At 41.4% G+C, this 17,673-nt stretch overlaps 2 protein-coding genes across 6 annotated transcripts in view; one reads left to right on the top strand and one right to left on the bottom strand.

Moving 5' to 3' along the window:
• The first annotated feature begins 365 nt into the window (after positions 1 to 365).
• Positions 366 to 3,526, top strand: rpl8 (ribosomal protein L8). The gene is made up of 6 exons (XM_070914350.1): positions 366 to 393; positions 990 to 1,133; positions 1,244 to 1,385; positions 1,958 to 2,176; positions 2,272 to 2,387; positions 3,329 to 3,526. Exons 2-6 carry the CDS (start codon positions 996 to 998, stop codon positions 3,485 to 3,487), a joined length of 774 nt encoding a protein of 257 aa, XP_070770451.1. The 5' UTR covers positions 366 to 393; positions 990 to 995; the 3' UTR covers positions 3,488 to 3,526.
• A 1,900-nt stretch (positions 3,527 to 5,426) lies between these two features.
• The window catches only part of usp9 (ubiquitin specific peptidase 9), a 33,871-nt gene continuing 21,624 nt past the window's right edge, over positions 5,427 to 17,673 (bottom strand). For 2 of the 5 annotated variants that reach the window (XM_070914138.1, XM_070914137.1), the window contains exons 35-46: positions 16,809 to 17,565; positions 14,921 to 15,044; positions 14,613 to 14,838; positions 14,281 to 14,410; positions 13,939 to 14,124; positions 13,454 to 13,674; positions 13,256 to 13,344; positions 13,008 to 13,164; positions 12,357 to 12,569; positions 8,759 to 8,857; positions 7,568 to 7,631; positions 5,427 to 7,513 (exon numbers count right to left, since the gene is read on the bottom strand). In XM_070914138.1, coding sequence (XP_070770239.1) covers positions 7,329 to 7,513; positions 7,568 to 7,631; positions 8,759 to 8,857; positions 12,357 to 12,569; positions 13,008 to 13,164; positions 13,256 to 13,344; positions 13,454 to 13,674; positions 13,939 to 14,124; positions 14,281 to 14,410; positions 14,613 to 14,838; positions 14,921 to 15,044; positions 16,809 to 17,565 — 2,451 coding nt within the window. In that variant the 3' untranslated portion in view covers positions 5,427 to 7,328. Of the gene's footprint in view, positions 7,632 to 8,758; positions 8,858 to 10,578; positions 10,609 to 12,356; positions 12,570 to 13,007; positions 13,165 to 13,255; positions 13,345 to 13,453; positions 13,675 to 13,938; positions 14,125 to 14,280; positions 14,411 to 14,612; positions 14,839 to 14,920; positions 15,045 to 16,808; positions 17,566 to 17,673 lie in introns of all 5 variants that reach the window. The other 3 variants (XM_070914139.1, XM_070914134.1, XM_070914135.1) reach the window with 3 other exon arrangements.

Raw genomic sequence — 17,673 nt, forward strand, 5'->3', positions numbered from 1 at the left:
ATATTCTGCACACATTTTTCTATGTTATTTTGTAAAACGAGCTTCACCTCAACCAACAGTAAAATCCTGCTTTTACATTAAAGCATGAGTAATAATAATCAAATGATATGATATATAATAGTATATCAGTCTCAGGGGACCTTTTTCTGGATTGAGTATTTTTAATTTTAATACTTTTTTATACTTTAAGTGCATTTCCTGATTATACATATATACTCATACTCAAATAAAAATTTGAATTCAAGATTCCAACACTGGTTATGGTTATACTTCCCACACGGACCCGGAATACCGTTTATCTGCCTCCATTTCCCATCATGCCCCTCTGTGATTTCTCCGGAAGAAAACCTCCGCTTTTCCCTTCCACTTCCTCTTTCCGTCAACGGAGTTTAGGTAGGACAGCGGATGTCTGATTCCCTTCTTTAAATCTGATTTAAATCATGCTTTTATTAGTTCATCCTCTTTAAACCAACAGTTCTAAATGTGCGGCAAATATATAAGAATAAGATCTACTGGGTATTTTAACGGGAGATGTCTCTTTTTAAGCCTTTTTATGGTTCTGTGTAGCTCAGTGATGACATGGCGCTGTAACAGCGGTGTGTAACGGCTAAAAGGCCGGTAGCCGTTACAGACGAGACTAATCTGTGCCTGATGTGAGACGTTCAAATAAGCTACAGATAATTTAGTTTGTACATAACTGTCAAAGTTGACAGCAAGTTGTTCCGTGACTTTTGTCTAACCGTACCGTTACATTAACATACAGCAAGTTACGGTGGCTAGCTTGCAAGGCTAGGTTAACGGTAGCTTACAACTTTAAGATTTTGTGAAGAACGTGAGATTAATAGTCAGCTCCTAACATGGCTGTTTAACTTACCTTCACCCAAGAAGTGGAATAAGTTAAAAAGAAAAGTCAATCACTTAGCATTAGCCTCAAAGTTTGCATTCACATGTCAAGCTGGTAAATAACGCTAACTTGTGGTCTGTTTCAGTACACGATGGGACGTGTGATCAGGGGACAGAGAAAAGGTGCGGGCTCCGTGTTCAAAGCCCACGTCAAGCACAGGAAAGGTGCTGCTAAACTCCGACACATTGACTTCGCTGAACGCCATGGTTACATCAAGGGGATCGTAAAGGTAATTGTTGGGACTCTTAGCACTGTGTTTTTAGGAGCAGGTCAAAGCCATGCTGGTTGTAGGTGAGTGGACACTGATTTTGTTTTTCTCTTGGTGGTCTACTCTCTCAGGATATTATCCATGACCCCGGCCGTGGTGCTCCCCTGGCCAAAGTGGCCTTCCGTGACCCATACCGCTTCAAGAAGAGGACAGAGCTCTTCATCGCTGCTGAGGGCATCCACACTGGACAGTTCATCTACTGCGGCAAGAAGGGTAAGAGGCTAAAAGTAGACATGAGCATTACTGTTTTGACTGTAGTCTTGTTGTTCTGCCTCTACCCATAGATGATGTGTAACATTTCTTCATTCTCAAGTATAAATCATGGCTTTTAGCCTTAGAAGTGTAGGTCTGTGTTGATACATGCCAAGTAATGAGATGCCTGTATGAAAGGAATAGCTTAGTTCTTAACTGTAAAATATGATTAACAAATGACCAATGTGGCTATTTCAGCTGTAGTGTTTCCTTTTATTATTCCTGGACTTGTAGAAGTTGAAACATTTTGAGCTGGATTAGATGCATTTTGTCATTTTTCTGTTGGCTTTGTGTGCATTAACACTCCCTTAAAACTTTGTATTGCACTTACGTTCACACTGGGCCTAATTTCAGATTTGCCAGCCTGCAAGAAGTGGCATCAAATGTAGTGAAATGTGTCCGATGTTAACAAAGCAGGTTGTTCTTTGAAATGCAGTGCTCGTAATTGGGTGAAATTAGAGCTCCCATTGCTGGATGGAAGTGTGTGATGTGTCAGTGTGGAGCTCGTGCCCTTACTATGTTTTATCCCACAGCTCAGCTGAACATTGGCAATGTCCTGCCCGTTGGCACGATGCCTGAAGGAACCATCATCTGCTGCCTGGAGGAGAAGCCTGGTGACAGAGGCAAGCTGGCCCGTGCTTCAGGAAACTACGCCACAGTCATCTCCCACAACCCTGAGACCAGGAAGTCCAGAGTCAAGCTGCCCTCTGGCTCCAAGAAGGTCATCTCCTCTGCCAACAGAGCTGTTGTCGGTAAGGACCCTTACTTTGGAAACTAACGTTGTCTGTTTATTTACTGTTTGAGCTGAACAATGTATCACTGACCAGCTCTGCCCTGTGTGTTAAAGGTGTGGTTGCTGGCGGTGGTCGTATTGACAAGCCCATCCTGAAGGCTGGTCGTGCCTACCACAAGTACAAGGCCAAGAGGAACTGCTGGCCACGTGTCCGTGGTGTGGCTATGAACGTAAGTGAACATGAACATACTGCAGCTATGTTATCTATGATGCTAACCATGTAAAACTGTGATAATATGAGTTGATAATTGTGGACGAGGAACAGCAGACAGTGAGAGAGACGGGGACAGATGTTTAATTTATTAAATGCCCGTATGAGTCCATTTGTGCTATAATGTATCAGCAAATAGAATCTATTATATTGTGAATTGATATTGATACTTCTTGTTTTGTTTGTCTCATCAAACAGCATTACTTGTAGGTCATGTTTTGAGAATCTGGAGAAAGGTTTAATAATGAGGCTTAAATATTTAACTGTCTAATGTAGCAGGTCAATGTGTTAAAAGGAGAAACCTCAACAAAGTCTGGTAAATTCTGCCTTCTACAATTTTGACATTGTACACGTTAGATGTGTGAGGTGGTTCAGCGGTGGGTGAGATTGCTCGCCTTTATAAAATATAGATTGATAACTGTGTCCAAGTTGGCGCTTACATGAGGATTTGGTCTTGAATCTTATAGCATTTTTGAGACCACTTAACATTTTCCTAATCGGATCTGTTGGTTCAGCCCCTCTCAGAGTCTACATTTTAGAAAATCCCTCACATTAAGAAAGACCAAATTTATCTCAATGTGAAGCACTTTGTGATCGTAACGTCTTGAAAATATAATGATCACGGCTCCAGAAATGGGAGCTTGTTGGTCCTGAATTCCTGGAGCTAAGAGAGAGAGAGAGGTTAAAAGGTGCTTGTTTTTTGCAAGAAGGCAAAGAATTTATCAGGTTAGATGCTGTCTTTTAATGCAAGTTCATGCATGACCCTGAAACAGCACATTAGTGAAAGGGAGAGGAGGAAGCTGGAGGCTGGGGTTTTGTTCCTTGTCTCGACGTGAGGATGCAACCACAATAACAAATGTAACTGAAGACTGACGTCCCTTCTTTTCTCTCTCCCTGCAGCCCGTTGAGCATCCCTTCGGTGGTGGTAACCATCAGCATATTGGCAAACCCTCAACAATCAGGAGGGATGCACCCGCTGGTCGCAAGGTCGGTCTTATTGCTGCCCGACGTACAGGCAGACTGCGCGGAACAAAGACCGTGCAGGAGAAGGAGAACTAAATCTGACTGTCTTGATAATAAAAACATGTTCCGAAAGAATCTGTGCTCTCGCTTAATTTCTGTGTCCAAATACACAAAAAGGGTAAAATGTGCAACTGATGTTTAAAATTGATATTGTGGTGAGAAAATGACGAGGTAGATGATAAATGCATAAACAATAGGCTATAAGTAGGACAATAAAATGTATAAATAAAATAAATGATGGCTGAAATCCATTTTGCTGCTTCAGTTTCAGGATACTGATATTGCTGGCTTACTGTCTCACAGTCATGGCTTACTGGGACACTTTGCTTTTTAAAGATATTTAACATTTTAAAATTATAGCTGGTGATTTGACATTGCTGATCAGTTAATTTAAAGACAATGACTATCCTAAGTACTACAGTTATTAACTATTAATAACTATTCCACTATTCCAGCGTTTGTCTTTTATTCTGAGGCTAATTTATTTGGTACATCTAGCTGAGAGGGCTGCTGCAGGCTGACCAGACTTGCAACTGATCTTATGTCCTTTGTTTTTGGTGTTGATTCATTGTCATGGTCAGTGTGGCTGCTGTGGTTTGTGTTGTTAAATTGTTATTCTGAAAGATGTTTCCAATATTTTATCTACTTAATATCAGAAAACCGCAAATTAAAGACCCCAAAATGACCACGAAGTTGAATCAACACATTATAAACCTCCTGAAAGCAGGATTCAGGGCAAGAATTTCAGACTACATTGTAGTTTTAGCTAGATGTACCTAATAAACTGGTGACTGGGTGTATGTCCACCAGAGGGAGCTCATCTACCAGGACAGTTTGAACAAAGGTTCAGTTATTTAAGCCTTCACATGCAATGCTGGATCTATTTCTTAATATTAGATGTGTTCTTGTGACCCACTCACAGATTGTGGCCTTTGTGTGAACACTTAAACCAACGAGTGATTTTCTCTTGGACTGTTTTCGTTTGATGGAGTTGACATGAGATGAGACATGAATGTTCAAGTATCCAGTATTTATACTACAAAAACATTTTTATTATTTTGTCCACCCCATTCAATCAGTGAGGACAGCCTAACAATCCAACAGCAGCACAAACTGCATCCTACATCAGATTTATTGCAGGGCTGTTGTATTGTACTGCATTAGTTTTAGCTAGGTGTACTTAATAAACAGAGGTGGAAAGTAACTAAGTACAATTTTGGAGTACTTGTTCTTTACTCACATATTTCCATTTTCTACTATATTATGCTTCTAATATAAAATATACTTTCTAATCCACTACATTTGATAACTTTCCAGATTCAGATAGAAAATATAAGCAAACCAATAAATAAGACATTATTGATCCTCCGGGAAATTCACAAGCTACCCAGCAGTATATAAAGTACTTCATAAGCCTCACATTTCCCAGCTGCAATATTAAAGTACTGTACACATTCATGCATGAACAATCATAACCCAATAACAATGTACAGTATTTTGAAATGAGCATAATGAGTACTTTTACTTTTGGTACTTTTAAGTATGGTTCGATGCTAATACTTTTGTACTTATACTTAAATAAAATATAAATGCAGGACTTTTACTTAAGTAAAATATCTGAGTACTGCTAATTAGTGTAAAACTGCTGTCGTAGTAGTAGTAGTAGTAGACTGACCTTGATGTTCCAAAATTTGGTGGACTGCCCCTTTAAGAGAGAATCTCAAACGAGTCATATGACCAAAAATGTCCCAGTAACAGTGACCTGTGTGTCCTCACCGTCTTCACTGATGCAGAATCAACACACTCGTTACAACTTCACAACTCGGTACAAAACAAATCAGCACTTTAAACTCTTCCAGCAGATGTGAATGAATGCCTTTTGTAAGAAAAACTCTAACTCGCTGACGTGTTGATAATTGGAAGCCGGTGAACCTCAGCAGATGTTTATTGTCCACAAGTAGAAATGAGACACAGGCAAGATTCCATGTTCTTTATTTGCTAAGGGCGCAATGCTTTTTTTGTTATATTTCTGTGCACAAAAAACCTCACAAAGTGAAAGTCCACATCGCGACTGTAGCTCCAGAATTCAACGTCACACCATGGCCAAAACAAAAGTCGGCAAAAAACAGGGCGCAGAACTCTGTACAGTCAATATCTTCTTTAAAAATAACACAAGGACAAAAATGTTCCTCTTAAATCAAATTCTATTTTTAGTGAAATACAACAAAATAAATTCTATAAAATAAGAGCAAAATATTTAAATATAATACGATGGGCAGAATATTTTCATTTGCAGGAGTATTTGGTATGTTTTTAGACAAAAAAAAAAAAAGAAAATTCAAAAAATACATGCATTCAAGTTACCAATTAAATACAGTATTTACTGATGTTTACCTTTTACTCCTACAGAATTAGCTCAAGTTGCAACATGACTAACCAGCCGCTATTCTTACGGTACAACCCTGCTGTGGAACCTGTTCTCCGCGGAACGACAGGGTGGAGGGTCTCGCTGCAGCTCGGGATCAGGTACTTCATCCCGAACCACAGCCAGACGCCAAACCTGACCGGCTCCGTGGCAGAAAGGAAGCCGATGGGCAACAAGTCTGTCTACAACTAGGCTCTATTGAAGAGACAGAAGCAAACCACACAGTCCATTATACACCAGACAGCCCAGTGCAGCGATTCTGTTGCATATGTGTTTCATTTTTCAGAATTCCTAAAGATGAAAGCTAAGCTGTCTAACCCACCAAAACTGACTGCCAAATGTGAAGTTGGAGGATTATAATGTGCAATTGAAAAGCCACTTATTCATACATTGGTTCAAAATATCGCCCTCATTTGTAGATAGGGTAGATGAGTAGAAAAAGGAGCAAAAACAAAAAAACCTAAAGGGTAACAACACCCCTCTGGAGATGTGGATTAAGAACAGCTTTAGGTTTTGTTATGATCACAAGTCTTCCCTTGGGCTACACTATTCTGGTGAGAAGCCATGCTAAATGTTACAGCATATTAACTAGAGCTTCGAAAAAGGATTGAATTAATTACCAGAACAAACAAACAAAAAAAAAAAGAAAAAGAAAGAAAAAAAAAAGAAAGGCAATGAGTTTCAGAACAATGTTGCATCACTGCTTTTTCACATCAACCAAACACCGTAAAAGTCCACCCAACCATTCCATACCTCACACTAAAACCAACCACAGCTCGTGAGTTGATTTGGCATCGGTCATAAGGTTGCCAAGGAGCTTAAGAATAATAATATAATTATGATAATAACAATGCGTCCTTCTACAGTTGAATGACCAGTAACCGTCCCGATGGTAGAACAAACTTTACTGCTGAGCATGGGTGATAAAACAAAGAGTTGTTGTTGTCTTCTTACAGTTTTTTTTGGGCATTTTTCGTATTTATAATATCCATTTTTGTTTTTCATAATATCTGCAACATCTCCCAACAGCAAACCACACAGAGTTATGCTACTGGGGGATCTGAACAGTCAAAAACATTAACATACTATGTACACCTTTTTCGTCGTGTAGACAAGCGCATCAGCATCGTCGGTTCTGGGTAAATTTGTTTTTCTTTATTAGAACTCTTGTCCACTCCCTCGCCTCTGCAGCCGCCAGCAGGCCCCTGTCACACGGTCAGGCAGCCCCAGGCCAGGGAAGAGCACCTCTCACAGGCTGACGGGGGAGAGAAGTGGCCTGGAGAGGGGATGGGAGGCCCGGCTCTGCCCTGCCCTGGGGCCAGAGAGAGAGAGAGAGAGAGAGAGAGAGAGCGAGAGAGAGCGAGGCCCGACGAGGAGCTCTGTTGACCGAAGGATGAGAGGAAGGAGAGCGGGACGATGGAGGCTCGAGGCACAGCAGAGGGGGAGGGGATGTTACTCCTTAGGTGGGGCAGGTGCTGGGGTAGAGGCGGGGCCGGGGCCGGGGCCGGGACCGGGGCCAGGGCCGGGGCCGGGACCGGGGCTGGGGCCGGGGCCAGGGGCAGGGGCGGGGGCGACCTCCTCGGTGCTCTCCCAGTTCTCTTGTGCTCGCGGGCTTGGGCCGGGAGTGGGACCGGTGCCTGGGGCGGGGGTCTGGGTGGGGCCTGGAGTCGGGGCAGAGGCAGGACCAGGACGTTGGGGGTTGTTCATGTGCTGAGCAGCAGGCCCGGTGTACGGCTGCCCATGGGGGTGGTTGTTCTGTTCAGGAGGAGAAAGTGGACAGAATCAGTGGGCTGTAAATGAAATTGTTTAACTTTTTATTTAAGAAATGAATTCATCCGAGCACCCACGTTTTGGGTTTGTCCAAGGCTGGAAGATTTCTGGATGCGGTTTCTAAACGTCCTCTCATCAGGATAAGTCCGGTAATACATTTGTTTTGTTGACAAATCCCATGAAAAGACCACCAACAATGAACCGATCCTACTAACAAGTATTGTCTGTGTATCAAAAGCCTGATATGTCTTATTCCCGTTATTTGTTGTCCAAATAAAAACACAAACATCATTGCACTAGCTGTCATGTTCCTCCATTATCATGAACATGAGAGACAAACTGATGCATTGTTTACTTTGGTCTTTTAAACAGGATTTGTTGACGATAACAAAAAGAAAGAATATTTCCAGCCTCTTCTCTTAATGATCCTAATCCTTCAGCGGCCATATTCTGGGTGGTCTCCAAGGACTTAAAGATCACAGCTAGCAGAAGTCTTTTCTACATTACTTGATTCTCCTCAAATGGAAGAAAAACAATGCATCTCAAACTCAAACAGCAGCACTACACTCAAGGCTGAAAGACTTTTATAAGATGTGGAAACTATTTTGGTTTTATTTCCAAAACTCCATTAGTGTGTGTAATGTGATAGTTATCCATTTTGTCTTTTCCTCCTTATGCCACACTTTGTTTTATGAGACTGGATGTAAACATCTGTTACTGTTTAAACATGTGATGAAAGAATGTGAGCATGAATATAAATAAAATAAACCAGACATTAAAAAAAAAAAAAACTGAACAAAAAGTAGCGCATTTATCAAGAAAACTGACTATAAACTTACGCTTCTGGTTGTGCGAGCACTCGAGCGTGAAATAACACTTGGGATGCTTGAGTAAAAAAAAACAAAAAAATTTGTTGCCGTGGTTACTGGTATTACTCATGGCTAATGCGAGACTGGCTACAAGAATTGACGCCACTTCCTTGTTCATACTCTCTGCGATAAATAATGGTAAAATACGACAATCTGAAATCCCAGAAGCATGAAAGAAACCAGATGGTCTTTGACGCGTCACTGTCATGAGGATGTGAATCAAGCGGGACCTCTAGACACTACCTGCTGAAACTGGGTAGTTCCAGGAGAATGTGGGTACAGAGAGGTGTCCTCGGGTGGAGAGGAGTCTTGATCGTCAGGTGCTTCCTGTTCATCTGGCTCCTAGCAGACATGAGATAAATGTTATCGCACATTAATTTCAACTTTCAAAATAAAATCTTCTATACTATATATAAATACAAACAGCAGGATTTGCTACCTTATTTGAACAAAGCAGTGGGTATAATGTTAAGCTTCTGGCTGTGTGGGGAAGTCAAACTTCCAGCTGTGTTACATTATCAAGTAAATGAGGTTTAAGTGAAATCTGATTATATGTGTGGGAGGATTCTACACCTGAGAGCATCCTCTCAGCACCAGAGCTGCTGGTAGTTCTGTAGAAAAACAGCTAACAGAAGGTGCACATGAACCTCTCTACTGTTGAGGTCATTTCAGTGGGCCACTTTCAAAGACGAAGGCTGCTGATAATTTTTATTTTTCTTAAGCCATTTGTTGACGGTAAGAAAAACATGAAGTAACGCCAGCCTCATCGTTTAACAGTTCTTAATCATAGAACTATGTGACAGTAAATTACATTTCTGTTTGACGTGTGCAAGTGAACATATTTCAACATGATATAAAGTGGGAAAACAACAGAACCTGTCAGGCTATTAACACAAATCTGTACTAATAAATGCCATCACAAAAACCATCCTTGTTGTCTCTTTCTCTACCTATTATCTATCATTTAAACTACAGATGGAATATCAAAACCTTTGCTGCCTACAAGAGTTTAAACTACATCTGATTTGATGCAAATAAAAAATAATTAGAAGTTACGTTAGAGGTTGTTTTGTCAAATTATGTGGTTCTCCCAACTAACAGGTGAGAATATTACATTTTGAAAGTATGTTTGCAGGTACATAGTATCAAATGTTTACAGTTAACTACCAAAATGACAAAAGCCTATAAATACACAGTATATTGGCTACAATAGCATTATGTCCTGGTCTTACAGTGTAAATACTGTAACTACGACTGCATACTGAAGTATAGATGAGGCTCAGAGTTTTGAATCAGATGCAGGTGGCTGGCAGCATCACAGTTTGAGTTGGAGAGGAAGCAAAAAAACTGGCTAAAAGAGCACTAGACTGCGATGGAAGACTGGCTATGTCAGTGATGTTGCTTTGGCAAATCACTGGGACTGACTGGGCAACAGGACAGCGAGAGAACAAAGATCTGTTCACTGTGTGCAGCTGCATAACATGAGCTCTTACGCCAGTTACACTGTATGGCGTCTCACAGGCAGCCTGGCTACCTTTTTTTTTTTACTACAGACAACAGGATGGAGGATGGCAGTTTGATTTACTTTGTCATGTATCTATGGCCACAATCTGTCTTACTAACACAGCATGAACACGTACATACTTTCTACATATACAAGATAAAAAAACAAAAACAATAATACACATCTCAAGGGGTTATATACTGGAAATAAAACTGTTGACAACTCAAAGTGATAATTCATTTACTCTATAAATCATTCTGGCAGTAAATATAGCCTACTCTAATCTCCTGTGCTTATTATTTATATAATATGTGTATCACATAAATAAAAGAGTCCAAAAAGTTGACAAAATGGGACAAACTAAGGGGACTCAACATGTTTCTAGCCTCTGCCACTGATGACTAAGCTACAAGAAACTCAAATATGTGCAGTCCTAACTAAACAAGTGTTAACTGTGTTGAGGTCTATAAATTGGCTGTTCACTGTTTCTCTGCTTATTTGATTTAATAAAATTTTGTTTCATTTCCTTCCTTTATGTTGTGGTGCCTGGAATACTGACCTTCCCTGGGCTTCCCTGAGTACACTTGAGCTGTGTATGGAATATTACAGGAGAAGTGTGTCATTTGACTGGATTTGTCAACATAAAAATACAAGTAACTTATTTTAAGTGAGAACAAAAAAAATGATATAGTTGTATGCATTGTGAACTGCAGCCATGAATCAATACAAAACATATTCAGCATAGTAAACATATCATAGCTGTAACTTAGGGACGACATTTACATTTAATGGCTTGTTGGAAACACTAAATTAATGGCTCCAATTAGTCATTCAAAGTCTATTTAAAAATTTGGTCTATAAAATCATTTATTCTATCAAAGCCACATAGCCACAAAACTGAAACATTCAATTTATAATGACATCAGATAGAGAACCCGATAAATTATTGAAAATAAATATTCTAGTCAGCCTAGTACTCGTTACTCGTTAATCCCTTCAGTGCTATTACATACACAATCGTTCAAATGTTTGGAATCACCTGTTAGTTACATATTGATGTTTTTGTTATTGATGTCAATAATGGCTATTTTAACACAGATAAAAACAGTATAATTCAGACAACAAATGTATTATTTACATTTGAAATAGTTTAGGCCCCAAAAGAAGAATAATTACATGATTAAAACTTCCATTTAGTTGATGTCCCCACAGTGTTGCATAACAGGGGTGAATACTGTTATTATTGGATTACAACTTCTTCTTTGGGCCCTCTGCAGTCTACTCAGTGGTCAGATTGAATAGGTTTAAACTTTGATTTATCAGTCTATAGTATGTTCATCTGATACACTGTGATCTAATCCCAATAGTGCTAAGCCTCACCTAACCTTCTATTTCTATTTTGAAGTTTTAAGAGTAGCTTTGCTAAAAGAAACATGCCTGTTAATTCCAGCTCGTTAGAGGCATTATTGCGCACTTGACACTTAAACAGGAACCTGTTCCAATTTAAATCTGCACAGATTTTGATGCTAAGCTTCCCATTTGTTTTACCAATGACTTCTTACATTCTGACTTAACTGCAGTATCTTTGTCTCTTTCTGCCCTTTCAGTTGTCAGTCAGGTTGAACCATTGTACAGTGTTTTGTTTGCATGTAAAAAACATGTTTTATTTGCAAACCCTTCATACAAAAACCCATATATCTGTAAATAGGACTTTCTATGACCTAAACGCAAAACGAAAGACCATTCAAAAATATATCCTCTCAGCCATCTCTGACTGTACTGAATCGAGCTTTTGTAGCAGATGATTCCAAACTTTTGAACAGTGTTGTATATAAACCAGTTAAAAGCTGGTCATGTTTTGCCATTCAGTGGGTTGTTGTGTTGAAGTGATGTGGTACACATCAGGTTGTTAAAGCTCATCTGGCTCAGTCATACAGTATTTCTGGGGGAGTTTTCTGTTACCTTCAACACTGTACACCATTGTTAACATGTTCTCATAGCAACCTCGGCCATGAAGATATGTTTTACTGTGGTGTTTTTAGGTAACTTCCAATATTCACGTGGCCTTCTTGATTTCATATATTTGCATTTAACAGAAAGACCCCTTCCATACTGATGTTTGACTTAATCAGAAAAGTCAGACAGAACTGTAGTGATTCTGAACAGCTGTTCTGTACACCTACATACAGTGTCCTATAGCTTTAGATAGTGGTATGATTTGTCTCCCTAAACACAATCCCTAAGACTGGAAGATAATGTTAATGTGACATTAGGCAAAAGTGAGCGTGCATGTGTGTGTGTGTGTGTGTGAGAAAGGTACAATGTCAATGCAATTACCTCCTCGGGACAAAGTTCACAGGCTTTGGCCAGTGTCATACGTGCACTGTGTGAACGCTCCAGGAAATAGCCGTTGGAGGTCTCGTTGCTCTGAACCGGAGGGGACCAGTTGTTGTAGGTGTACTGGGGGTTCCCTGTGTATGGCCTCCTCTCTAGCTCATCCCCGAGCCACTCCACTGCCCACGTCCACTTTCGTTTCAGGTCACCATTACTCTGTGTACACAAGAACATGCTGATTAGCATATATGGCTCCAAGTGTTGAACTGTTGTATGAATGAATGCGACAGGCAGTTTCCTTTCTTAACATGTCATCTGACTGTTTTAGTGCTGTGCTCGGACAGGAGAAAGCAAAGAGAGCATCTGTTCTTATTCAACCACTGAGTCTTGAGTGTATGTTAAGATAGTGCTTGGGAGAGACAGCAGCTGGTAGAGATGCAAGAAATGTGTAGTGAGTATAGAAAATACAAATAAAGTAAACTTTATTGCAGAAAATAAATGCTCTTCATCGAGGAAAAGTAACTACATACATAACATACTAAGGAGAACTATATCTAGGATTATGTGTCATAAGTCAGATATTGATTTCATGGCGTATGTGTAATGTAGCGTGACGTGTAATCCATGAGACAACAGGAGAGTCAGTAATTGTACCTGTAGGATCTGGTAAGCCACAGAGCAGTTGCTGAAGAGGGCCACCATGCACTTGATGCACTGGTAGGCTCGTTTCTGGTAGTGGTTCTTGGAGCGCTGGATGGTGTCAAAAAGCCCATCTCTGTCATCGGGAATGCCCTTTAGCACGTTGTGGATCCTACACATCCAGATGGGGAGATATTTCAAACTCTGATCACATTCGAAACAATGCAGCACTCAGAATTTACACACTGAGCCATCGGTCTGACCTGTGTGTCTGCCAGGAGTCCTCGATGAGCAGGATCTGTAGCAGCAAGTCCAGGTAAGGCCTCAGCTCATAGGTGTAGGAGTACGCCACCTGCAGACACACAACACATAACGTAATCTGAACATAGGGTCTTAGGGACACATACAAGTAAGCCACCTACAGAACTATGGATGTCCTGTTGGTCTAAAGAAGCATTTACCTGCCAGAGCAGCTCACTGAGCACTGTGGAGGAGAACTGAGGGTTCTCCCAGCAGCTGAAGCGAAGCAGCTTCACCGTCTCCTCAGAGTTGCTGCAGTCCTCGATGATTTTCTTCACGTAGCTGGTCCTCACAAACAGGATCTCTGCCACCAGCTGCTGCACAGGCATCACTGGGGCTGTCAGGTTGGTGTCACCATACGGGTTAGGGAGAGGAGGGTTACCTGGAGAGGGTAGAGAAGAAGAAATAATCTGAAATACATGTAGTTATTAGAGGCAAATATATATATACGTTCTTTCATCCATCATCTCTGAAAGCCCTCAGCTCCAAGCTCTGCCAATACAAGACAAGAGGCTCAGAGTGGCTGCTTTGTCAGTCACTAGATCCTGAGCAAGGATGAAAATCCTCATTGGGCTCCAGCTCTCCCCACCTCGAACCATCCCAGGCCGTTTCATGATTTATTACTGGCTCCGAATAAAACCCTCACCATTGATGGAGGACTGCATGCGTGTAGAGACGTCACAGCATCGGACCAGCTGGGAGACCACAGTGTAGAGCTTGCCCAGCTCAGCGTACTGGTACTTAATGGGAGGGCCGGGACCCTCGTCCAGAGCGACCAACATGAAAGTGGCAGGGACATTCAGCTTCAGCAGCTGGGTCTTTTCTGCCAGGCCTGTGTGTGGTAGGAATAGTGAGGAGGGAAAAGAAAGGGAAGCAGCATTGTAAGTCCCAAACACATTATGAATTATATTTTGCATAAACCTTGCTTGTACAATTCACTGAGGAACAGATGCACATGACAGGAGCGTGATCGCAGTGTGCTCCTTACCAAGGTTGGCATACATGACAAAGAGGTTGAAGTACTGCTGCAGGTGACGGCCGTGTTCAGAAACCTCTCTTCTGAGCAGGTTGAGTACAGCTCTCAACAGGTGGTCACTTAGACTGAGGTTATCACAGCCCTGATACACAAACATGGAAAACAAATGACAAACCACAGCAGGGTTACGTCGATCAAAAGAACAGCATGAGAAACCGCTTTATGATACAAAGTGCCTAAAGTAACTTCCAGGAAATGTGTGACTCAAAAAGAATCAAGTATCTTCCAGAAAGTCCTAATAAAAGAACATTTTCCAAAGAGCTCAGTTAAAGTCTGGCACCAACCTGAGTAGAGGGTCCAGGCGAAGCGGTGGGGGAGGGACAGGGGCCGTCTTGCATGGAGAAGTGAGCGATGAAGACGATGAGCTTGGCAAATGCACCACGGACCTCAGCGCTCGGGCACTCAAGCAGGTACTCCGAGAACCGGTTAGGGTAAGCGAACAGAACGTTGTGTGCAAACCAATAGCGTACATTCTTACTGTGTCTCAGCAGGATGCAGAGGGCGTCATACCTGGAGGGAAGGACAAGGAGAATATTTATAGAGACGGATAAAACAGAGAAATCCCCAAAACACAGAGGCAGACAGAGCTTACCAGTCACTGGCAGGACCCCGTACTACTTTCTTGGTGTGGAAACCTGTGCTGAAGAGGAACCTAGCAGCCAGCTGAGCACTTATCATAGCAATCTCCTCTGCCTCTGGCAGAAGATGGTCTTGTCCTGATAAAAACAGAGCCAGGATTAACAAAACATTGAAACTCTTCCGGGTACAATAACATAAGCTCACAACGATTTATGAAGGTACACTAAGTTTTACTCATTGTTGGATTAAATTACTGAATTGCTACCAATCACAAATCCTGTCACTTATTAGCATTGCTAAAGGCAGTGACACATTTTCCTTAGTTTTGGCTCTGTACTCCAGCACATTGGATTTGTCTTGAAACCCATTTTATTTGTAGTTTCCAAAACTTGTATAATTCCTATACAGAGGTAAACATCCTCAAATTGAAGCTGACAGTTGTTTCTTTAACTCCATAGTCATTATTTCATGTCAAATCCAATGTGCTGGAGTACTGAGTCAACACAATGAATAATGTGCGACTGTCCTACTGCTGACTGACTGTACTTTATATACATATTATAAATAATGGCGTAAAAGATACTGAATGCCAGAAAGTCATGTCTCGTCCAGCATAAACTAAGATGAAACACGAAAAGGAAGATGATAACACAGCAGCTGGGAAGTAGTCAGCTCAGAATGTGAGACAGCAGCGTTAAAGCTCAGAGCATGCTACAAAAACATGTCCACTGATCTCTGAGTGAGGCCAATCGCTAAAATATCAAATCATACATTCAAACTAACATACTGGGTCATGTGTTACCTAAAAATCTAGCTTACAGCAATACATTGTTTTTAAAAATCACTTTGCTGCTGCTGAAAAGGATTTTAATAGAAGGCAGCAAACAAAACGTATTATCCACCATACACTACATGTTCTTCAAGACCTGAATCATTCTGTCCCAATCAAGTGCTTCTTCACTGACGACTGCCCTCAAACATTTATTTTTCCTGTGGAACATTACGGGGCCCTGGCGCCATTAATAATGCATTACAGAGGCAGTGCATTTCTCGGCAGCCAATGCTAAACGCTACTGACCACCAGTTCTTTCCACAGGGTTGCTGTGTATTAGCATCATTTTGAAATGAAAAGCTCTTTAGACAAGCAAGCCAGAGATTAGTGATAAAAAAATGATAATGGCAGCTGCTATATCTTTAAGAGAGAAGCTTTGAAATCCACAGTAGAGATATGATGATACCCGCTCTGGGGTTATTGGAAATGCAAAGTCATAACCGGAAGAGTGACGTGTTACTCACATTCACAGTCACTCTCACAATCAAGCACACGAAAGGGTTGAACTGTACGTTTGAAGTGCCAACCATTCCTTATCAGGTATATTGTCGATCCCTGATTTATTTACCCATGTTGTGGAAAAAGACAGACGTAAACACTAATCTGGTTAAGGGTCTGTCTCTTATTATTATTTTACCCTTCTTAATATTGTTGTATCTGTTGCCTGTTCTTGTATCGTTTTTATCTGCAATTTTATTTATCTGCCATCTTGGCCAGAGATCGATTCCTAAAGGTTTTCAACTTTAATGGGCATTACCTGGTTAAATAAAATAAGCAAAAACAGCTACACCGTGTGCAAAGACTAGATTGTGTTCATAAAAAACATTATTGTGATCACAACCATCATTTACCAGGACAACATCTGTTTCAACAGCCAGCTTGTGTGTGCGGTTTTGTGTTTTTACAGCCCTTCTAAAACATCCCACCCATGGTTTGAGTTGAGGTTAAGTGGTTTCCTAGACTCATTTCATTTTTTCTATCTCTCAATATAAAATAATACACAAGATCCACTGAATTACTTTTGCATTTAAAGACCCATTTAGCAGTGCACACAAAAAAAGATGCATACCTGGAGGAGGGTTTAAATAGACACTGTTACAGGTCAGAAGTTTCTTAATGAACTGGAAATATTCCAGGCTGTATTGCATTCGGTTGTGCATGAATTGGACGTTCTGCTTGCGGACGCTGCACTCGATGACACCAGGCATCTTGACCTGATGCGGCTTGGTGGAGGAGATGGTCAACTCCGAGATGTATTTGACAAGCTCGCTGTCCTTGTCCAGTGAGTCCATACGCTCATAGAATAGGATGTAGGCATTCCACCAGCGCTTCTGCCTCCGGTACGACATCCTTTTCATCATATGATCAAACACCTCGCCCATGTATTCCCCTCCAAAGCACTGGTTCTTCATCTCCTCCTCATCATCCATCTTACACTCAGTCACATCCCCATCATCAAATTTATACCAGCGGTTCTTCTCGCCATCACCCCCGTTCCTCTGGATTATGTAGGAATAGTAGTGTCCGCCACTGGCCTGGCCTGAGTGGACCAGCACTCCCACCAGACGATACTTAGAGCTGCCTGGAGGTGTGGGTTCAGAGGGCTCGTTCTGTTGGATCACCTGGTTCTCCGGGTTGACGTCATCGCCCTCTAGCTTGGCCACACCAGCTACTGTGTACGGCTCCATGTCCAGCTCCCGCGGGAACTCAAAGTAGTCATTGAACTTGATGGCACACTCCCTCTCCCAGTCATAGTCAAAGCGCTTCAGCTGGATGGCCAGGACAGGTGGCAGCTTCTTAATCAGCAGGCGTTTCACTGTGTCCACCTGACAAGGACATCAAACATTAAATGGTTACCTCTCTGGCCCTTCTAATAACACTCCAACAAGTTCAGGAGAAAAAGAAAACAGATCCTTTTCAGTACACCATTGGAC

The sequence above is a fragment of the Enoplosus armatus genome, chromosome 11 (genome assembly GCF_043641665.1).
Source record: "Enoplosus armatus isolate fEnoArm2 chromosome 11, fEnoArm2.hap1, whole genome shotgun sequence".
In the NCBI taxonomy this organism is placed as follows: Eukaryota; Metazoa; Chordata; class Actinopteri; order Centrarchiformes; family Enoplosidae; genus Enoplosus; species Enoplosus armatus.